Source organism: Meriones unguiculatus, chromosome 1, assembly GCF_030254825.1.
Source record: "Meriones unguiculatus strain TT.TT164.6M chromosome 1, Bangor_MerUng_6.1, whole genome shotgun sequence".
Taxonomy (NCBI): Eukaryota; Metazoa; Chordata; class Mammalia; order Rodentia; family Muridae; genus Meriones; species Meriones unguiculatus.
This window is the reverse complement of record NC_083349.1, coordinates 180,261,689-180,285,524: the sequence shown is the minus strand read 5'-3', so window position 1 is coordinate 180,285,524 and position 23,836 is coordinate 180,261,689. Positions and strand designations below refer to the sequence as shown.

Here is a 23,836-nt window from a genome sequence, read left to right as displayed (position 1 = left end):
GACTCAGAATCCCAACAGACCTTGGTTCTTCACCTCGACTATGAAAACCATGTACATCCAGCAGGAAATATAGGGTGGACAGAAGTCTTCAACTAAGCTCTCAAGATTGCTGAAACACCAGGTTGGATTCACAACCTCAAGTACAATAGTAAAATATTCACAGCTTCCCAAAGGCACTTCAAGAATACACACAGAAGACACTTGGAGTTCCAGTGGGCTTTTATTGAGATAAATTAACAAAAAGAAATAATCAAGATTTTACCAACCATCTTTTCTGAACCATATATAAACTCAGTAAAGACTCAGGTCCATTGACATGTACATACAATGTAACACATCCCAACAAAAACACCCCCCCCACTGGAACATTTGCCAATTAAACAGAAAGCCAATTTTCCCTTTCCCCAAATGTTTTCAAAATTTTAAGTTCCCACTGTTCAAAGTGGAACTGGTCCCTTGTGGCTAGGGACATTAGAATTTTCTTATTTTTACTGAACAAAAAAAATTGTAATTTTTATTTTCTAATTTGTCTTGTTTCAAAAAAGGGAAGTGACTTTGTATTCTCCAGACACCCTCCCCAACAACCACTGGTTAAAATACAGCAGTCTGTATCTTACTAACCCAGGCCCACCCCTCCCTTGCCCTGCCCAGCTCTGTCTACTGTAGATTTAAATACACCTCTGTTGGAGTCTGTCAGCTGTGGAGGGGCAGAGTCCAGGCCAGGCTAGCTCCCTCTGACCTCATAACTGTAACGACCCTTGGACACTTAACTCTTTATTCCAAAGATGAGTTTTTATATTAGAGAAGAAAATAGATTTGCTTTGGGAGTTTTAAAAAACTATCTTTATGAATATAAAGAACTACAAACTCACCAAAGTCCACATAAATTCACCCAAAAGCTGGCTGGCTTACTTCACCTCTCACGAGGCCAATAATTTTGCCTGACAAAGCTATTTGGCAAGAAAATCATTCCACAGTAACCATTTTAAAGATACACAGAAAGTTGAAAAAAATGTATCCAATTAAAATAACATGGCTTAATTCCCAAGAACCTATTCCATCTTTTTTTGTCACTCATCTAAAGGTCAGGAGTGTGGCTAAAGGCAGTTTCCCGTGAGGTCATGAGCTTCCAAAGTGTTTCTAAATCCTTAGTGCAGACACCCTCCCTTTGGGACACAGTACCCTCCCCTCCCACCCCTATTAAAAAACAAACAAACAAAACAAAACAAAAACCCAAATAATCAGAATGAGATGTTTTGTTTCCAATGCTCTTCACTCCAAGCTTTGTGCTGTGCTCTGTTCCTAACCGAGCAAGATGGCATCCAGCACAAAGCAGGTGGCCAAGGAAAGATGCCCTCATCTCATTCTGAAAACGAATTATGACAACCACCCACCCCATCCCACCATTTTGGGCCAACCCAATGTTATGATGCTGGAACCCATTTAAAATAATTTAGAACTAGTTAGGTTTTCCTTTCCAAGAAAAATCATTTTATGGTAAATATATTCCATTCCTAAGAAAGTTTCTTTCATGTTCAGAACACAAAGGGAGAGAAAAACAAAACAGGCCCTGAGGCAGCAAGGTGTGTAACATCTGTAACTTATTACACAACTATATGACCGGAGGCTAAAAGCACTGAGGTGGATATAATTTGAATGTTAAAAAGGGGACATAGTTCTCATCCAAATGAACCACTGGAAAAAAACCAAAACATAACTATTACTTTAAAATTTACTGGAAAGAACCTAAAAGACAATTTCCAATAGTAGCAATATTCCTTATTAGGAGGGATTAAAAAAAAAAAAAAAAAAGGCCAGGCTTTGACCTGGTCAGTAGGGCATCTTCCCATTTCCCATTAACAGCTCCTGTGAGCTAAGCACCGCCCCACCACTGCCTCTCTAGACGGTGGCCCATGGGGTGCCCAGCTAGTCCAAGTGCCACAACTCAGCAGAGGCTGCACTTGAGAGCACTCTCCATGGAGTCTGTGCTTTATGAGGGGCCCATCGGCATGCGGCACCTGGCAGAGCAGTCCAAAGGTGGCAAGAGACTGCACTTCTTGTTAAATTACCCACATGCCCTCTGGCGAGATAACAAATTACATTTAGACTCCTTTTCCTGCTGATGTTCTACATGGAAGATCCCTCTCATCTCGCCAAAGGCAGGAAGAAGGAGAGCTGCATCAGTACAAGGGCAAGATTTGTTGGTCAAAGAGATTTTTTTAAGACCCCTCCCCCACCCTCCCTAAAAAAGTGACTTCCTTAATTTGGTTTATGTTCAGTAACCAACACTGACTGGGCTTGCCTTTTGGGAGTTTGTACTGTGCAGCTCTTGCTACAGTTGTTATGGGGTCAGGATTACGTCTGATCAGGAGGCATCTATAGGATTTTGATCCCCAAGGAATTTGGGATAAATCACAAATAGTTTTGCTTTACAACTAGGCAAAGTCAAAAAGCAACTTTGAATAACAGATTCCTTTACTCAGGTGAGTTAAGCATGGAAGCATACACACGACATATCTTGTCATAGTTTTGAAAACGATGGAATATGTAAATCGATTTTTTTTTAATTTTGTTTTTTGCTTTTTTTGTTCCCTAGATGCCTCCTGACTGACCTAGTATACTGGGTTAAAAGGGAATTAAAAACATTTTTTAAAAAAAAGTTCACTGGTTTTGATTCATCTCACTCCTTTTGCCTGGAGATCAGGCCAAACATCAAGCATGTTGGGAGGGGCACAATTTAAAGCAACACGACCCACCTAAAGCATCTGCCAGCAATTTACAATGCAAAATGACAGACAATTCTTGTTGCGGCACGGAGAATGGCAAGCAGCTTTCTGCAGCATGGAAGTTAACAGCTCTCAGGGGTTGCCCATTCCTGCAAGAATATATGCATCAAAGTGGGCAGAGGGCACTCACACTACAGGTGACACAGACAACTAGCTCCACAGCTGCCGAGGCCGCCGAGGCTGTACTGGCTGGTCCTGTAAAGTGCAAATCCATGCTTCTCACTCTGCTCTCCATTTACTTCTCATACTCCAAGGAAGATTAATCTCTGTTCCCCTTCTGCAGAACTTGGGAAGTTCCTCAAACTTTAGGACAGGAGAACCAAATGACAGAGCTTCTCAAGGCTCCCAGAAATCACAGATCTGTGCAGCTTCCTTGCTCTCTGCTGAGACTACTGCACGCGCACTACAAGAGCAGTGTGGCAGCATGCGGTGCACCCTGGGCATCCGCCCTTTCCCAACACAGGGCTCTGCAGGGGTCTGTTTCCTATAGGTAAGAGGCCAAAGCAGTTCTTAGAATCTAGTGTTGCAGAAAACTGAGCCCCTCTCATCTTTAGCTGCTCCCATAATCACTCTAATCCCTTAATCCCAGCAACCTTCATCCAAAAAAAAATAATATATATATGTATGTATATATATATATATTTATATATATATATATGAACCCAGAAAAAAACTTATTTACAAAGTTTATACAAGTATACACATCCAATTTTCTACAGGACGCGCTTTGCCAGAGGAAAGAGGGTCAAGGCTCCGACAAGTCTTTACATCGTGTGCCTTACTGCTCATGGAGGCGTGTGAGCCAGGTTAGTGTTCTGCTGTAGAGCACAGAGGCTTGTCATATGGCTCCTGCAGTGAGAGGCTGCTCTTTCCTTCGGGAGCGATGATGGTGCATCTACTCAGCCCAGAAGAAAATTTTACTTGGTACTGTTTTTTTTTTTTTTAAATACATGTATTTACAGTGTGGATGGACTGCAGTTGTGAATCAACTCCTCCATATAAAGAAAAGGAAAATGGCGCTAACATCACTAGTCCACCTTCCGGCCCTGGGCGTTTGAGTACTGGTAGAACAGGAAGAGAGACTTCAACTTGAACCCAAAATGAAGAGGCAAAGAAAAAAAAAGAAAAAAAAAATAGAACATGACTTTGTCGATTCCTTGGGCTGTGTGTAAAGATGATATTCTTAAAATGGTCTCGTAGCATAAGGCACTTCGCACAAATAAGTAATAAGCTCTTCAAGGCTTAAAAAACGGATGAATAATCAGGGAGAAGTTGAAATGCAGTAGAGTCAGCTATTGAAGAATTGTAGACAGGCATGTGTATTCACCAAGATTCTTCTCTTTTTAGGGTTTCTCCCCTTTTCTTTTCCTCCTTCCTTGTTCCCTTTCCCCAAAAAACATTTTTAAAAACCAGCAGTTAGTGCAACGAATGTTCAGTCAGCACACAGTGCAAACAAGTGGAACAAAAAAGGTCTATTTCTTCTCAGTTTCTCTTCACCAGTTTAAAAAAAAGAAAAATGTTTGAGCTCTTATATAACTCTTCATAGTTCCAAAATAAAGATGAAAAAACCCACAAAGAGAAGAGCACCCCCCCAAAAAAATGATGTGTCACAGATCCAAGGAGCCTGCTGCAGTTTGTCAAAGCCTATGGAAAAGGTTTAGAAATTTAAAATTAACAGCCATGAAAGCAACATATAACAAAAAGACATGTTTTCTTATTCCTAATTTTCTCCAGTACTTTCTACTGGACTAGGATCCACTAATTACATGAAAGAAATCTAAACTGGGTGTGGCGGCTCATGCATGTAAAGGCAAGCACCTGGGTGGCTGAGGCAAGAGTCGCCATGAGTTTATTTCGTCAAGCTAGAGCTACAGACTGTCTCAGAAAAACTAACAAACCAATGACACTGCCAGGATAGAATGAGATCCAAGCTCTGACTGTAAGTGGCCAAGTGTGGTGGTATACATGCATCTTTAATGTCGGCACTTAGGAAGCGAGAGCACAGAGATTAGGTTTTCAAGGTAATGCCCTACAGTAGAGGAAGAGTTTGAAGTCACCCCTGGCTACCCAAGCCTCTCTCAAAAACAAAATAAAACAACAAAAAAGGAATATGGAAAAATGCCTTTTGTTTCTGTTTTGGTTACAGGGCTATTCCCAATTCTAAGTCTCCACAGCGTGCTGACATGACAGGCGCTCACACCACACAGAGCCTGGGAAGTCTCTAAAGCCACAGGAACCGTTACAGCCTTCGTTCGTGCCGGGACACTTGGTGGTGCACAGAGCTCTGCCTGGGGTAAAGCCCCAGCATTGAAGGAAAAGAGGTGTGCTTTGCTCCTACGGAAAATCCCGAAACTGCCTGCACTGCTTACTGCTGAGCCATGAGTGAGGTGTGAGGAGAGAAAGGAAGAGAGGCACTTCACTTCACTCCCTCATTTTAGTTAAAAATTTCATACAATGTATCTTGACAGAAGGAGCATGTAAAAAACACAGACATGTTTATAACATGTTTAATATCTGATAACAAGGTATTATAGGTATTTTCAGCTAATTTATTAATGTACCCATCCAAAAACAACAACAAAAAGATGGAGCCAGGCATGGTGGCACATGCCTGTAATCCCAGCACTTGGGGAGTCTGGAGCAGGTGGATCTATGCGAGTTTGAGGCCAGTCTGGTCTAAAAAGCAAGTCCAGAACAGCCACAGCTACACAGAGAAACGCTGTCTTGGGGGGATAAAAAAGGGGTTGGGGGGAGAACGAAGCAGGAAATATATTTAAACCAAGACTGTCCATGCTCCAAATCTGTGATAGGTGTGACTCACATAGCCATGTCAGGAAGCTGTCTCAGGAGCAGCACTGGCTTCATCTCTAATGACATGGCTGCCTCACCCAAGAAATGCTTGGTTCTCATTCATACTTATGACACTGGGTGTAGCTACTGCTACCACAGGAGGTTGGAGGAAGAGCACCTATCTCTTTCCTAAGTCTGAAGGCTCTGTTCACTGTTACGGGTACATACGTGCTTGTTAAGGTTTCTCATCCTCTACAGGCTCGCTGTGGTACTCTGCCACATACAGGCTCTTGTCAATGTTGCTTGGGATAGGTTTAATTTCTGTTCCCAGCTGCTCCTCAATACTTTTCAGGTTAAAGCGATCATCATATGTGATCAAGTTGATGGCTAAGCCAAGATGACCAAAGCGACCTAAAGAAAAATGTGTTTAATAAGTTTAAAATGTGCAAAAAATAAAAAAGCAACAAGTGGTAAATAAAATAACTTAAAGCAATATATACATACAATTCTGTAATACTGCAAAACACATGACATTAGTACTTTCATTTGGTGCCATTCTAAATGGCAGAAACAAGACAGAAAAAACAGAAACAAAACAACTTACCGCACATCAACTGAACAGGCTACTTTTCTGGGCCACCATTCCCTAAACAACACAGTGTAAGAACCACTCACAAAGCCAGTACACGCTCTTACAAATAGGTCAATGTGTGAGAGTTACACCAGGTATATGCTCTACCATATGCTTTTTTGTTTGCTTTAAGATAAGGTTTCTCTGTGTAGCCCTGGCTATCCTAGAACTCTCTTTGTAGACCAGGCTGAACTCACAGATATCAGTCTGCCTCTCCAGTACTGGGATTAACGAAATGGATCACCACACCTGGCACTACCACATGCTTTTAAGACACTAAAAGAACCAGACTTGTATGTTGGCAAGGGTCCTGAAGCCCACTTCACACAAACCTTAAGGGACAGCTATACTTAATTTTACTTTCTTAAAATAACAAAATGGATGCTTGTTTGCACGGCTGCCAAAGTACACACTGAACAGCACACTCACACAACACTACACTATCTAATCAACGAAGTTTTCTTGTATTTCACTTTCTTTTTGTGAGATAATATGTGACCACCTTTTTTTTTTTAGACAAGTTGCAGTTTACAGATGATTTTATGCTACTTGATACAGGTGCTGGCAATCAAACTAAGAGCTTTACAAGGTCTTTAATAACAAATCCATCTCTCCAGCACCCTTCCCTTCCAACCATAATAATGATTCTCCTGCCTCAGCCTCTCAAGCTCTGAGACTAACAGATATGTGCCACTATGGCCAGATTAATTTTACCCTTTATTTCTTTTTTAGAGACTGGGTCTCAATTATGTAGTCCTGGCTGGCCTCAAAACCAGTTTATAAACCCAGCTGGCTCCTTAATACACAGCTATCACCTGCCTCTTCTTCCCAAGTGTACCATGTCCAGACAGCCTACCTTTAAAACATTTCATTAATGAAAAAAATACTTAGTATCAAACAACTAAATTGCTGTGATTTCACTGTTCTCATGGCTATGATACTTTACCTTCCCAAAATAAAAATTAGAGATGATAATTTCTTGTCAAGCAATGTCTGCTAGGTCTTTCCCTTTTGACTCACCTGATCTTCCGATACGGTGAAGATAGGTCTCTGCCAGCTTTGGGAAGTCAAAGTTTATTACCACATTCACAGCTTGTATATCAATACCTCGGGTAAACAGATCTTAAAAAACAAACAAACAAAACACATTATTGAAAAGTATTACACCAATTATGTTTTTAGAAGTCCTTCATCTACTTATGGTAAATGACTTACAAAAAGCATCTGAAGTAAACTAATATGCAAAGTCCCCAACTCAAAACAGGCTCATAAATAGGTTCCCTTACCTCTCTCAGAATACCCATCCAAAAAAAAAAAAATAAAATAAAAAATAAAAATCATTCCTGACACTGACTTCTTTTTTGAGATAGGGCTTCTGGTGGCCCAGGCTAGTCTTGAATTCATGCTCCTCTTTCAGAGCCCTAAATATATTAGGACTACAAGCACACACTGCCGTACCTTTTTAGATATTTATGAACCATTTTTTTTATCCAAGTCTTCAAACTTGAAATCCCCTTTTCTCTATGTCTCAAACTTACCCAGTTCATAAAGCCAACATACCATCTCTTCTGAAACTACTTGACAGCTATTATTTTTATGTTCTAATAAATACTTATGATAATAATAAAGATTTCATATTATTCCCTTGTTAACCAAGCTGGTTTTTTTTTTTCTTCCTGAGACAGGGTTTCTCTGTGTAGCCCTGGCTGTCCTGGACTCACTCTGTAGATCAGGCTGGCCTCAAACTCAGATCTGCCTGCCTCGTCCGTCCTCCCTGAGTACTGGAGTTACAGATGTGTGCCACCAGTGCCTGGCAAGCTTAACTATTTTTAAGAGAGGTCTCATTCTGTAGCTTTGGCTGGCCTTGAACTTGAAGCACCCTTCCTGACCCCCTATCCCAGTGCTTGATTATACAACATCTGGCACCAAATACTGTGTGTGGGGTTTTTTTTTGTTTTTTGCTAATATTTTTTTACTGCCCATTCATTAGTATACCATTAAGGCTGCTTCTGAGCAGGTTATTAAATCAAAGCCTAGTACTTTTAATAAAGATTACAGAGTATGCAAGCTCTGTTTTAATACCAATTTTCTGATTAAACCAGCATTCTTTGTAAGGAGAAATGGCATTTTATTTTATTTTTTTAAGATTTATTTATTATGTATACAATATTCTGTCTGCATGTACACCTGCAGGCCAGAAGGCACCAGATCTCATTATGGATGGTTGTGAGCCACCATGTGGTTGCTGGGAATTGAAGTCAGGACCTCTGGAAGAGCAGCCAGTGCTCTTAACCTCTGAGCCATCACTCTAGCCCCAGCATTTTATTTTTTGCAGCTTGACTAAGTGCAGTGCATAAAACCTTAGCCCTAGGATTAATCCCAGCATACAGTAAAACTTGGCATACAGTCCACATTCATAATCACTTCACTAAGGAGAGGAAACAGTCACCCTGGGCTTCATGCTGATCTCCAAGCTATCCCGGGTTACATGAGACGACCATGACTCAACAAATAAATAAAAACAACTGATCAGGGTAGTTATTCATCATTGTACAAATACTATAACTACTATCATCTTCCTTTTTCTTTAGTTTTAGGGATTAAGCTGACAACTCCTAAGCCTCAACTTTTTACTTACAGTGGAAAAATGGGAGGGAGGGGTACCTGATGAAAATGCAGTTTTTACTTTCTTATGAATACTGAATTTGATTAACAGCATCAACATTCAGCAATAAGCTATTTTATGGGTTTCCCAAATGTGGGAAAAACTATAATAGATACAGCTATACAGACAAATACTTCTGCACAATTTTAAAAAGACCATACCAGTTGGCTTCCTTACATGGATAAAGGAAAGTCTCACAAGGTCCCACCTCAATATGAACTACAGCAGTCAACAGCTGAGGCCACAAACCTGAGTGGTTAGCCCCGAACACACACATATATACAGGCAAAACTAAGCAAAAGATTGTGTGTATGTTTATATGTCTGCACATCCATGTACAAAAAACCAGCCGTAACTACAGAGGAAGAGGTCACTAATTAAAAGGGTAAAGTACAAGTGGAGCTGGAAGGGAGAAGAGGGAGGGATAGAAATGATACAAATACAATGTGTTTATGAATGAAATTCTCAAATTCAGATCTGGAGAAGAAAACTACTACATGTGCACCTGTGTAACATAAGCATGATTATTAAGTGTAGAGATGCTTTTTGCATCAGCTAGCTAATAAAAGAGTAAATATTCATTGACTATCAACAATTTTTTTGTTTTTTCAAGATATGGTTTTCTGTGTAGCCCTGGTTGTTCTGAAACTCGCTCTGTAGACCAGGCTGGTCTCAAACTCAGAAATCCTTCTGCCTCTGCCTCTCAAGTGCTGGGATTAAAGGCATGGACCACCAACACATGGAGAACATCAACAAAGGAACAATGGTTATTTACAATTTAGTGTGTATGGTACCTTTGATTTATAGAAGAAAAAGAGCAGAGGAAAAAAAAAATGTGATCGGCCCCACATTACAGTGTATGTGTGTGTATGTGTAATGAGGACAGAGAGTACTGGGTGCCTACACTCAAAACTGCAGGATTCTTGATGGGCACGGCAGTACATAATCCCAGCACTCACGAGGCCAACACAGAAAGATCGCTGTGAGTTAGAAAATAGCCTGGGCAACTTCATTTAGATTTTTTTTTGTTTTTGTTTTTGTTTTTAAAACAAAACAAAAAAACCCCTAACAAAACAATTTAAAAGCTCTAAACAGGAAGTACATAAGTTATTTTTATAGTCACTTCCTGATTACCAGGAACCACCAATTTTAACATTTGGTAGAAGCAGCATTTTTTAATATAGTATTTTCACAAAGATCCTGACTCAAAAATAGTCTAAAATAGTTGGCTAAAGAGACTGTTCAATGGTTATACTTGCTGCTCTTTGCAGAAGACACAAATTCAGTTTTAAGCACTCACATCAGCAGGCTCATAACTACCTCCAACTCCAGTTCCAGGGGATCCAATTTCCTCTTCTGGCATCTGCAGGCACCCGTGCACAGGTGGCAGACACTCTCACAGATAGACACACACACAGACATGCACACGAATTAAAAGAAATCTTAAAAAAAAAAAAGTGTGTGCGCTAGTGTGGTTGTGCATACCTTTAACCCAAGTACTTAGAGGCAAAGGCCAGCTGAGAAAAGAAGGGAGTTTAAGACCAGCCTGGTCTACACATCCAACAAAGCCAGTGAGTGTTAGTATTTAGGCAGCCTGCTTAAGGACCCCAAAAGTGAGGACTAAACAGTAATACCTTGTCTCAAAAAACTAAAACTAACCAACCAAACAAAAAAACCCAATCAACCAAGCAATACCTCTAAAATAAAATTTTATCTGAGTGATTATATAGCTACATACATACTTAAAAATTCATATGATAATAAAGAATATACTTATGAATGTATACATTATAGCTCCAACTCCAAGTCCTTCTACTTACTCAAATGATAATTATTCTTCACATACTAACAGTGAGATTAAACTCCAAGTGCACAGCTGGGAAGTCACTGAATCTATTAGTTTTGTCTGAACTATGTTTGTGTCTCCCTCACCCTACTCAGGTTTATTTTTCTGAGGTAAAGAAATAACCAAAAATTAGAACATCTCAACTTAGGGTAAAACACAGAACAACTTCTAAAATGCAATTTTTTAGTAATGTTTGTATCTGCACACCCTTTAATGTTAGAACTGTTCAGAAAACACAAACACAAAGCCTTGTTTACAGCCACACGTGCAATACTAGAGTCAGGTTTGAACCAATGTCAGGAACTAAATTAAGAGCACCCATGCTCAACTTCAAAAGCTCCCCAAGTGGCAGCAGGGTATGATCACTAAGTCATAGGCCTCACTATGTGACACAAAGTAACTCAGACAATAAAGAAAATAGCGGGTACAAGAAATAAACACTTACCAGTGCAAACAAGATTGCGGCATAAGCCATTTCGGAAATCATGAAAGACACGATTTCGATGTTCCTGGGAGGAGGAAGTGAGGGAGATAAACTACTTGAGTAAAATTTATAGACAACTCAAATTTTCCACTGTGGTTTCTCCTATCTGCAGTTCTTCATCCCCGCAAGTTTATGGAAGTATCTATGCTTCTTTTCCAAAAACAAACACAGAAACCGCTTGTAGACCACATATATACTGGTTTAGCTGCCTTCCCTGGTTTCAGTTATCCATAGTCAACTTTGCTCTGAAAACTTTAATGGAAAATTCTGGAAATGATCTCTAGTTTTAAATGACACACTTCTGAGGAATGATGCAATTCTGTGTCACTCTAAGACGGCAGTCATCACTGTGCCCAGCATCTACAGTGTACAGACACCATCTATGTCATTTAACTGTCATGGCTACCTAGCAGATAAAAAGGATAAATGGCCGCAGTATCCAGTGTTCAAATAACCTTTCTGTAGCAGTCAAAAGCTCTATCACTCATAATGTCTACATAATACACTTCATCATGCAAGCATTTTACCATTTCTATCATCACAAGGACAGGTAGAATAAGATATGCTGACATCACAGTCACAGAACACTTATGACAATATATTGCTACATTTGTTCCATTTTATTATTCTAATAAGCGTTTTATGGCATCTAATGTATAACTCCCATTTAAGGAGGAGTTACTTATATTAAAATCTAGAACAGTGCTTTCTGTAAAAAAAAAAAGTTTGCATTTGGTTCTCCAATAAAGTCACTAGCCTCAGGGAGCCAACAGAACTTTTGAAATGTACTAATTTGACTAAGAAACAAAACCTTATATATTTGCTTCTAACTAACTTGAACAGCTACATGGAGCTATCTAATAGGTTACTGCATTAAACAGAACAAATCCAGAAATTACCTGAGAAAGAATGAACCTTACTATGTCCTTTCCGTGCCACCCCCAGGAGTTCATGCAGCTCAGGTTGTTTTCAAACTTAGTATGTAGCAGAGAATGACCTTAAACTCTTCATTTCCTCTAAGTGCTAGGATTTCAGACACAGACCAAGAGACCTGACATTTCTATACTGTTCTTTAAGCTTGCTGGTTTAAGTGAAGGTTTCTATGGCTACTAAAGAACAGTCTTCCATTCATTCATTCTTTTCCTGGTACCAGGGACTGAACTCAGTACACTGCTCTACCACTAATACCTAGTTAAGACAAGGCATTTGTGGAACATTAAAACAAACAAAAAGAAATACTTTGAACTCAGAGATCCACCTGCCTCTACCTCCAGAGTGCTGGGATCAAAGGCGTGAGCCACCACACCCAGCAGGAAAAGAATTTTTACTAAATCTATTCAAGCTCTTCAATTACACTCACCTGCCTCATTTTAGCATGGATATAGAAGCAAGAGTAACCCAGCTGAGAAATCTTCTTGGCCAGTAATTCTACTCTCTGGGAAGAGTTGCAGAAAATGATCGACTGGTTTATCTGAAGCTGAGCACAAAAGAGAAGTGTGAGAAAGACAAAAACATTTATTTGCCAATCTTGAAAATATTTAGCCAAAAGTTTATAAAAATTTAGTAAACAAATGTTGATGAGAATTGGTTTTATTACAGAAGAGTATTTCATAAGGGCCACCTAACCAACAGAGAGACAAAATACAGACTCTCTCTTCACAGCAGTCATGCTCTACAATGCCACTCACTGTTCACTGAATGAACAAGTAAGGACCACTGCTTCCATGCTAGAGAGATGGCTCAGCAGATAAGCATAGCACCGTTCTTGCAGAGGACCCAAGTTCAGTTCTCAGTCCACACATTGTGAAGCTCACAGCTGCCTATAGCCAACTCTACTTCTAGGGGCTCTGACATCCTTTCCTGGACTCTGCCAGCAGCTGCGCACGCGCACGTGCACGCGCACACACACACACAACCCGACACAGACTCATACATAAACAATTAAATAAAACAAACAAAAAGAACCATTGTTTTTAGGGGAAAATACAAAGTTAGGATCACATTTTATAAACAGGTAAGCATGTAATTTTGTTTTCTTTTATTTAAGCATGCCTTACTTAATACAGCTATAGCCCCAAACCAATAACCCACACCTGCAAAAAGCTTATCTAGTGCATTTTTTCCTGTACAACACAGCAGTCTTCTTGAGCCTAAGAGTACAGGTAAGCCTTTCAGCAAGTGTAGGAGACATTTTAGAATGAAATCGTGAATAGCACCAAAATTTGAAAAACAATGGCTCAATGAATGTAAAATAGATGCTTACTTATACCATGAGAGCCAAAACATGAAGGACCTTAGCTGGGCTATATTTTTGCCTCACTGGACATTTCTACAAAATGAGCAAAACATCTTCAGTACTGATTCTGTAGGCCACAAATTCTAGCAACTAAATGTATTTACAAACACAGAATCTAAGTAATCAGGATAAACTGTAACTATACTTTTATTTTTAACAATAAAAGTAAAGCATTTATGTCAATCAGTTGCAACCTTCAATCAACCAAAGCTGCGGCTTTACAGTTGAAATAATGGAGAAAATGATGCGATTGCTCAGTTTACTAGGAGTTAGTGGAGGACGGGGCGCAGAAGCAACAGCCCAGTACTTACCCTGGAGAAGAGTGTATTGAGGCAGTGCACTTTTTGACGCTCTGTTACATATGCGTAGTACTGGGTCACCCCCTTCAGAGTTAGTTCCTCCATCAGGTTTATCTCATAGGGTTTTTGCAGATGGGAATTCTGAAGGTTGGGGGAAGAGAGAAGAGTTTAGACTGGGTTTCTCTCTTAAACTGAAAATGCATACATTTCTTTTTTGCTTTTTTCCCCCCCCCAGAGGGTAGGGCAGTACTAGGGAATTAAACTTAGGCTTCAGGTATGCTTGGCAAGGAGTCTAACCTTAAGTTCCATTTCTTGCCCTAAACTTATACTTTTTTTTTGGGGGGGGGTCTCTTGCTCTAAAGGATCCATCTCTTTTCAAAAGATATATTCATAAAATAAGTAATCCTAAAATGGTATACTTCAGATTCACAATATGACTATGCTAGAGATGAGCAGGGTTGTGCATGCCTGTAGCCCACCACTCAGAAGGCTGCAATAGAAAGAGCACTATGACTATATAAGGATTTCCAGGGCAACCATGTTTTATATACTGGATAGTGCTATAACCAATTTACCTATCATCTATGGGATATGTGATCTTGGCAGAAAGAGCTAAATAAAGAAAATTACAACTCTCTTTCTGTTTTTGAAACAGAGTTTAAAAATGTGCTGGAGGATGGCAGTACATGCCTTTAACCCAGCACTCAAGAGGCTCTCTGAGTTTGAGACTAGCCTGGTCTACAGAGTGAGTTCCAGAATAGCCATGGCTACACAGAGAAACTATGTTGGGGTGGAGGTGGGCTGGAACTAATTATGTAAACCAGGCTAGCTTTGGAACTCATATAGAGATTCCGTTTAGAAAATTCAAGTGTGTGTGTGTGTGTGTGTGTGTGTGTGTGTGTGTGTGTGTGTCAAATGTGGTGGCACATACTTTTAATCCCAGCACTTGGGAGGCAGAGTCAGGAGACCTCTGTGAGACTGAAGCCAACCCTCTGGCCAGGGCTTCAAGAGACCATGATTCAAAAACAAAACAAAAACCCAATCTTAAATCCATACACAAATCTTTACTGATAACATAAAAACAAACCAAAACCAACAACAAACAACAACAACAACAAAAAAAAACCCCACAAAAACCCTGAAATAACATAAAGCAAATATTCTAATAAGATATAATTACAGGTAAAAGCATATTCATAGGTACCATGATGACACTGATTCCAAGTATAGATTTACTACTTACCATAAACTTTTGTACACTAAGAGGGAAAGTAGCGGAATATAGTAAAATCTGCCTATTTTTAGGTAGTGTGAGAATAATATCCTCCATTATCTGCACAAAATCCTGTGACAACAACTTATCTGCCTGTAATACAAAGAAAAGGTACTTTAAAAAAAAGTAAGACATTGAACATTTTGGTTAGCATACAAACAAAGGGCAAAGCACAACCTATACGTGCTGTTCCTGGCTATGAACATAATTTTAATATGTACTGTCAAGGTTACCAAGACAAAAGGGTGTAAGGAGCCAAGTATGGTAGCATATGCCTGTAATCCCAGAACCCAAGTGGCTGAAGTAGGAGAACTGAGAATCTGATGTCAGCCTGGGCCATGTAATAAGCCCGTCTTAAACAGAATCCCTACCTATGGGGGAGGGAGGCTGTGGACTGTTAAAATTTTCTTCTTTCACAGAATTTAAATGTGATTCCAATTAAAGAGATAATATAGTATACAGATTTTGAGCTGTGTGTGGTGTGCATACACCTTGCTCTCAGGAAGAGGCAACAGGATAGAACAGAAACAAAAGAACCAAACAATATAAAGTAGCAGATACAAAATGAAGGGTTAAGAGATATCGCTTTAAGCTCTGAAAATTGCAAGCAAAGCTCGTAAGAGTCCTTTAAAAGAAGAAACATTACCTCATCCAATACTATCATCTGGACATGATCAACCTTTGCTACTCCTTTCTTGATAAGATCCAGGATTCTGCCAGGGGTAGCAATCACCACATGCACTACAAAATGTACAGGAAAAAAAAGATTCAGAAAATAATGTATTTTTGTTAATAATATATTTGTTAATTTTATCTGGGGAGGGGAAAGAACCTGTAATTTTACAATATGTATTCAGCATCCCACACACACTGCTTATAGAGATACAAGAACGTACAAAGATATATTTTGGGCAGAATTTTTCCACTTCCTCTCACAACAGCTGTACAATACTCTATGATGAATGGGCTAGTTTCCCAAGTCACCAATTCCAACTAAGTGGCATGTAACTTTTGTCTTATGACAAACTCCAAGAAATAGCAGGCAGAACACAGGGTTTCTCGCACAAAAGATATGCCTTCAATCTAGGCAATGCTGCTCAGACTGTTTTAAGGGGAAAAAAGAATGGTTACTAAAAACAAAAACGGTGCAACTTAAAAATACAGCCAGATTTAAAAAAATTAGCCAAGTAGCAAATAATAAATATTTACACTGTGGCTAAAACTTGATTTTACATGTGATCTTGCTCTTGCTATTTTGTTATTCTTTTTCACTTAGCACTTTACCATGGAGAGCCATTCATTAAAAAAAGAATACAAGTCAGTCTTGTGGACCACTGCTACTTTACTGACTGTGACAATCCACTAAAGCTATACCTTACTGTATCTAGCCAATCTCATGAAATATTTAAATTTACCTTCTTTTTCAGTGCTACAAACCACACCAGAATAAAAAACTCTGTATATATACATCCTTATATTTATCCAATTACTTGAAAATGTAAGTTTATAACCTGAAATACACTGTCATGTGTATTGTATACTTGTGTTATAAAACAGCCTGTTTTCCACAAATGTACATTACTGATAACTAATACTTTCAACCTTGAAAATTTGAACACTTAATATAAATCTGGTACTTTGAACCACATTAAACAATACTAAAAAATTCTTAATCCCAGCATTTTGAAGGCAGAGGCAGGCAGATCTCTGTGAATTCCAGGTTTGAGAACACCCTGATCTACAGAGAGAACCTGTCTCAAGAAAACAAAAACTGAAAATACTAATAAGGCTGAAAATCCTTTTAGTTATCTATTTTTTTGTCTCTTAAAAGAAAGAAATGTTTTCACTATTCATTTTCTACCACAGTGCTTCTGTTCCTTAATTTCTTGTTTTGTTAAGACAGGGTATCATGTGTTCCAGGCTGGCCTCACACTTATTATGAAGTGAGTATTTTTTTTAAAAAAAATCCTTTATTAATTACATTTATTCACTTTGTATCCCCCGTGCGGTTCCCTCCCTCCTCCCGTTCCAATCCCTCCTTTCTTCCACCCTCTGCATGCATGCCCCTCCCCAAGTCTACTGATAGGGGAGGTCTTCTTTTCCTTCCTTCTGATCCTAGTCAATTAGGTCTCATCAGGAGTGGCTGCATTGTCTTCTTCTGTGGCCTGGTAAGGCTGCTTCCCCCTCAGGGGGAGGTAATTAAAGAGCAGGCCAATCAGTTCATGCCAGAGACAGTCCCTGTTCCTATTACAATGGAACCCACAGGGATACTGAACTGCCATAGGCTACATCTGTGCAGGGGTCTTAGGTTATCTCCATGTATAGTCCTTGGTTGGAGTATCTGTCTCAGGAAAGACCCCTGTGCTCAGATTTTTTGGTTCTGTTGCTCTGCTTGTGGAGTTCCGACCTTGAACTTTTGATCATCTTAATTTCACTTCCCCAGTGCTGGAATTACAGGCATGTGCCACTGAATCCAGTTTATTTGTTGGTGAAACACCCAGGGCTTTGTGTGTGCTTGGTAAGCAATTTACTAACCAAGCCACCCTCAGTTCCACAATTAATTGTTAAAAATATGTTTTAGTTGTTTCCTAAAACACCTGGGGGCTGGAGATGGTTTGGTGGTTAAGAGCTGCTCTTGCAGAAAATTCAAGTTCAATTCCCAGCATCTACATCAGGTGGCGCACAGCTGCCTGTAACTCTAGCCCCAGGGGCCAATGACCTCCCCATGGCACCTGCACACCTGTGTGCAGAATCACCTCCCACCTTTCATATAATTAAAAATAAGTATGAAAAATAAATAAAAAGGAGACACTTGTAACTACAATTAGAGAGCTGTGCTACCTAATCATTTCCTACCTGTATCATCAAGCCTCATTATGTCATCCCGTAAATTGGTTCCTCCTGTGGTTGCCATCACTTTGGCCCCTCCCATGTGTTTGCTGACCTGGATGCAAATTTGACTGACCTGTAGAGCAAGTTCTCTAGTGGGAACAATCACCATTGCTAGAAAATATCAAAGAACAGAGGAAGGGGGAGGAAAGAACATGTCAATTTTAGAAGTTTAAGAAGCTATAAAAATAATTTCACTGAGGCATTAAGTCTAATAATATACACATAACATAGACATACTGTATCTAAAAGTCTTAAACTACATTTGTTTGACAGAAGAGATTCACTAATCTAAATACTTAAGCAGTTAATGCCTCCTGTTCAGGTTTTATTTACATCATATGAAAGTAAGGAGAGATAGTTATAAATTGAAAGTTGGGAAATAAGAAAAGCTTTAGAGGTGAAATCTTAATTATATGAACTGACTCCAGATACAACTACATAAATTTGCTTATTTTCCACTCTCTAAACTCTCAAAATCCCCTAAGCTCAAGCCATCACAGCATAAGCATTTACTGTTTCTACAAGGAACTCTGCCCACACAAGGGAATTCAGTTTCCTAGGCCATAAGCAATAACTCACTTAACCTCCTAACAGTTCAGTTTTCCCAACTATAGGGCAATAAAGCTTGCATTGCTTATCTTAAATATCAACTGTGTATCAATCATAGAAAAGTACTCTGAAAATGGGAAGTCCTCTTTAAAAGTTGGGAATAATTTTTAGATAATTACGCCAAATACTGTAAGACGAGAGTAAAGACAGTAACAAGTATAGATTGCATCAATTCTGACCAAGAGTAAATAAACCTCCTACAAAGAAGAGCAGAGGAAGGGGGAGGAAAGTACAGACAGATTCCCTACCCCACACTTTATCCAACTAACCTTGAATATTGTCCTTCTTCAGGTCCAGCCGTTCAAGTAAGGGAATGAGGTAGGCACCGCTTTTGCCTGTTCCATTTTTTGCTCTAGCTAAGATATCCCTACCAGATAAAGCAATGGGAATACTCTCCTCCTAAAAGACAAGGTAATGCAAAAATTACTTGTGAATAAAAAAAAGTTAACTATGAATAACTAGGCTCTTCTCTAAGTTACAATGAACAATACTCCTCTTGGGACTGCTTTGAACTGTATTATGTTTGTATTTTGTATGAATGGCAGACTCAAGTGGATTAGCAAGATCAATGAGCATTAACATCATTATGAACCAAAAAAGTTTGCCAAAACTGTTCCTAGAGAAAACATTCAACATCTTAGTTGAATCTCAGCATAACATAGGGTAAGTGAGCTGGGCGTGCTGGTACAAGCCTTTTATCCCAGAGGCAGAGTAAGAAAGATCAGAGTTCAACCCCAGCCTGGTTTTGGCAGCCAGGGCTTCTTAGAGAAAGACCCTGTCTCAAAAAACAGAAGTTCATGGTAAGTATCTGCATATAAAGAAAACAACAGAGGAAAATATTCTCAAAGGGCTGTAAACAGTCCTCAAGAAAAGAATATTTCTGTCAGAAATGAAAACTGGCCACAAAGTAAGTAGCTCATGCCTGTAACCCCAGTAGGGAAGAACAGTGGTTCAACATCAGCCTGACGTACAAAAGAGCTTGTCTAAAAAATAAACAGGAAAAAAAAGGCACCAACAACTCCAAGGAGGATCCAGAAGAATGTCAAGAGTCTCTAGAGTTGCAGGTAATTTTCAGTCACTGAGAACTCCTAACTGGGTGCTGGGAACATAACTCAGGTCCATGGCAAGCATCAAGTACTCTTAATCATTAACCACCTCTCTCCAGCCCCATAAAAACCCAGCTAACAATGCAAAACACTTTATTTCTTAATCTAAAACTTTATATAATGGCTCAACATCATTGAACTTCAGAGACAAATAGCTTTGGTCATGTAACTCCAGAAAAAAACAAGGTAAAGAGCAGGAGCAGCAACTGTTACTAACGCTCTCCACTGTTGGACATTATAGGCATAAAATCTTTCAGGGTGGGAAGAAAAAGCTTGATTTTTTTTTTCCTTACAAAAGTTTTTCTCCCTTATTTATCTCAAAAAAAAAAAAAAAAAAAAACCCACAAAAAACATTTAGTGCTTGCTTGTATAGTGGTTTGTTTCCTCACCCCAGTTCCTTCCTTTAAAAAACAAAACACACACACACACACACACACACACACACGAACATTTAGTGGTTTGTTTCTTTCATATGGTTTTCTGTCTGAGCCCAAGGCTGTTCTCCAACTCTGGGGGACTCTCCTTCCTTAGGCCCTGAGCACTGTTTAGTGACATGAGCTGCTAATATTAAGCTCAGTGAAGTGGCTCAGATCTTTTATCTTTTGCACATGTGCAACCCTGCTTAACTGAGTCCCATACCTAAAACATGTGCTCTGACTTCCACTTGTGTCTTGGAAAGTATGCAATGTGTGACCTTGAGCTCTCTCTCTCACACTAATTTAAAAAAAACACAAAAATTTTAGAAATTATAAACAGAAAGATGAAACAGAAATAGCTAAGACAGGGATAAGTGCTTGCCTGTTGACTTAAACTCACAAGGAAGGAGAACAACTAAAAGCTGTCCTGTGGGCACCACATGTGTCATAGCAGCCACACGCCCACATTCACAGTAATAAATAAAAATTTTAAAATATCAGCACAATATACCATGCCACTGTAAAAAGGCAGAATTCTTATTCATACTTGTTGACAAAGGCTAAGAAACAGAATTCAGTCTTAGGCAGGGGTGGCTGGGAGCTAAGGGCAACAAAATGGTGGTATACATCTTTATTCCCAGCACCAAGGCAGAAGCAGGAGGGTCTCTGTGAGTTTAGGAGCAGACAGCACTACACGGTGAGACCCTGGGTTGGAAATTCAGACTTTTCTTCATTTGGCACTAAAATTGGTGTCTGGTGCATGCTGGGCAAACATTCATCACTGAGCTCTAACAAGAGGCCCCCACCCCGCCCCCTTCAGACAATTATTATGTTATTACGTATCCTTGGCTAGCCTGAAATCATGAAACCGAGGCTACTGAATTTACAAGTGTACACACCTCCACATCCCAATACCAGAAATAATTTCCAGCAAACTTTAAAAGCAAAAAAATGAATTGAGGATGGCAGTTCAAGACTTTGATCCCAGTACTCAGGAGGTAGAAACAGGAGGGCTGCTCTGAGCTTAAGGGCATGGGCTATGCTGTTAATATACTATCTTGAAACAAAACAAAATGTTGGAAATGTTGTTCAGGAGCAAATGTCCTGTTCAAAGTGACAAAACAAGAGTAAGGAAAGTCCATTCCTTTTGCTTACTGGAAATTTAGGCAACAAATAGTTAAATATATTTCAACTACATACTTATGTGTGAGGAGGATACGAAATTTTAAATTTCTAAAAAGTAAAACCAAAACAACAAGAACACCATGGAAATACAGATTCACAATCATTGATATATACCTCTATCAATCAATTATCAAAATAGCTGTTTTTTAAAATTATTACAGAAATAAGTAACAAAGAGCATGACTTCTTATCCTCTACCATGTATTTTTTTCTTTCTTTTACACACAGAATTTCAGGTAGCCCAGCTGGCCTCCTTATATACGGAGGATGACTGTGAACAGTTATCTTGAGTGCTCCGAGTGCAAGCATGTACCACTAGACCTGGATAATGGTGCCAGGATACCTTGCTTATGCAGCACTGGTCATAAACTCAGGGCTCTTCAGACATGCTAGGCAAGCAACTATATCTCCAGACATTAATGATGTATTTTCTACCTAGAATTCAGAGGCATCAGATGGGTGCCAGATGGTTAGAACAAAACCTTGAAAATAGTTTAATGATAATGCTTTTAGTTTCACAGATAGTGTTGATTCCTGTTTACTATACACAGTGAAACAGTGAACCAGAAAAGTCTTGGCTTTGACCTTCTGGTCTTAATGTCTTCTTCCTGCTTCGAGTCAAATTTGTCGTATCAGAAGTTGCCATTATTGCCACAGGCTTGTCTTTTTACCGACTGTAACAGGCTACCCACACACTACTTGGTTCCACATTATTAAAAGAGTTAAGATGGGGGTGGAGATAAAGCCCAATTCCCATACTGCAAAAAACACAAATAAGAAGCCGAGAGGCAGCAGTGCACACCTTTAGTTCCAGCACTAAGAAGGCAGAGGCAGTTGGATCTGAGTTCAAGGCCAGCCTGGTCTACAGGGAGAGTTCTAGAACAGCCAGAGCTACACAGAGAAACTCTGTCTTGAAAAACAAACAAACAAACAGCCAGAAAACAATAAAAAAAAAAAAAACTTTAATTTCACTGACCATGGTGGCACAAGTCTTTAATTTCAGGACTTAAGATTACTTTGAGTTTGGGTCTATCCTAAGCCCAAACCAGATTGTTTCAAAATTAAAAGAACAAAACCACCTTAATTTTCAATGTGGTTTCACGAGGAAAAGAGAACAAGAGCTAAGATGCTGGCATGGTGGCGCACTCCTTTAACCCCTGCATTCAGGAGGCAGAGGTAGGTGGACCTCTATAAATTCCAGTCCAGGGTAAGTTTAAGACAAGAACTTGTCTTAAAAAAGAAAGGAAGGCTGAAGAGATGGCTAAGCGGTTAAGAGCACTGGCTGCCTTTCCAGAGGACCAGGTTCAACCTCAGCACCCACAGGGCAATACACAACTTTCTCTTAACTCTAGTTCCAGTGGATCTGGCGTCCTCACAGACATGCAGGCAAAACACCAATGCAAATAAAATAAATACATCTTTTAAAAAATTCTTTAAAGAAAAGGAAGGGGGGAGGGAAAGGAGACGATATTAATTTCCAAGCCACTGTAAGAAACATCCAAATTTACTATGACAACAATAAAGGAATACAAGACCTGAAGACAGATCTTAATTCTTTTAGCCTATTTAAACCCATGACTAGTTAGAATAACTCACTAAAGGATTCAGAATGAAAAAAAAAAAAGGATTCAGAATGCTGTAATTACTGAGAATAAGCTACTCATTCTTGTTAGACCTAGTTGACAAAGCAATTTGCTTTCTTGACAGTGTACAGGATTCTGCTGCTAATAGCAACAAATTTCCATGTTCCCCTCAGTCATAGACTGTCCTTTCTTTGCCTCATCAGATAACTACAGATTTGAAGATTAGTTTAGTAACAGTTTAATTAATATGAACAAGCATGAGGACCTGAGTTTGAATCCCCAAAACCCACACAAAAGCTCAGCCAGGCACGGTAGTCCTTATTTATAATCCCAGAACTCTATGGTGAGATGGGAGGTGGAAGAACACAGGAAAGAGATCCCTTGCCTTAAAGTAAAAGGCAAGGACTGACAAAACTGTCTTCTAATCTTCACATATCTTACACGCACAGTCTCCATCTCACAATCAGAATCTCAAAGTTAGTTCAGTGATAACCAGAGAAAAGCAGATTCCGAGGCCCCAGCAAGAAGTACACTCTATGTTTAGAATAAAGTCACTCTACTGGTCACAAGGCTCAGAGTGAGTAACCATTACAGATGGCTACATCTGGAGAGATGTACGGGCTCAATCTGTTGTGTGTCTGGTTCCAAGTTGTCACTGTAAAACCTCCTGAGAACAATTTCAAATACCTCATTCTCCAATAATCTTACAGCCAAATTCCAACTAAATTCCATCTTTCAAAGCTGTTCAGGGGCTAGGGAAATAGCTCATTCACTACTGTACTGCTTCAACAGCACTAGAACCTGAATTTGATTCCCAAAACCTATGTCAAAAAGCCAGGCATGACAGACAGCAGGGGTGTGTAATCCCAACCCTAGGAAGGCAAAGACAAACAGACTCCTGGAGCTCACTAACAAACCAGTCTAGGTTACTTAGTGACTAATACCACAGAGAGAAATGCTGTCTCAAACATCAAC

At 39.5% G+C, this 23,836-nt stretch overlaps 1 protein-coding gene across 4 annotated transcripts in view; it reads right to left on the bottom strand.

Moving 5' to 3' along the window:
• Positions 1 to 201: 201 nt before the first annotated feature.
• Positions 202 to 23,836, bottom strand: part of Ddx6 (DEAD-box helicase 6) — a 36,607-nt gene continuing 12,972 nt past the window's right edge. For all 4 annotated transcript variants that reach the window (XM_021637912.2, XM_021637911.2, XM_021637909.2 and 1 more), the window contains exons 5-14: positions 18,841 to 18,970; positions 17,927 to 18,073; positions 15,717 to 15,811; positions 15,041 to 15,163; positions 13,810 to 13,938; positions 12,563 to 12,679; positions 11,164 to 11,227; positions 7,228 to 7,329; positions 5,805 to 5,987; positions 202 to 4,430 (exon numbers count right to left, since the gene is read on the bottom strand). In XM_021637912.2, coding sequence (XP_021493587.1) covers positions 5,812 to 5,987; positions 7,228 to 7,329; positions 11,164 to 11,227; positions 12,563 to 12,679; positions 13,810 to 13,938; positions 15,041 to 15,163; positions 15,717 to 15,811; positions 17,927 to 18,073; positions 18,841 to 18,970 — 1,083 coding nt within the window. In that variant the 3' untranslated portion in view covers positions 202 to 4,430; positions 5,805 to 5,811. The remainder of the gene's footprint in view (positions 4,431 to 5,804; positions 5,988 to 7,227; positions 7,330 to 11,163; positions 11,228 to 12,562; positions 12,680 to 13,809; positions 13,939 to 15,040; positions 15,164 to 15,716; positions 15,812 to 17,926; positions 18,074 to 18,840; positions 18,971 to 23,836) is intronic.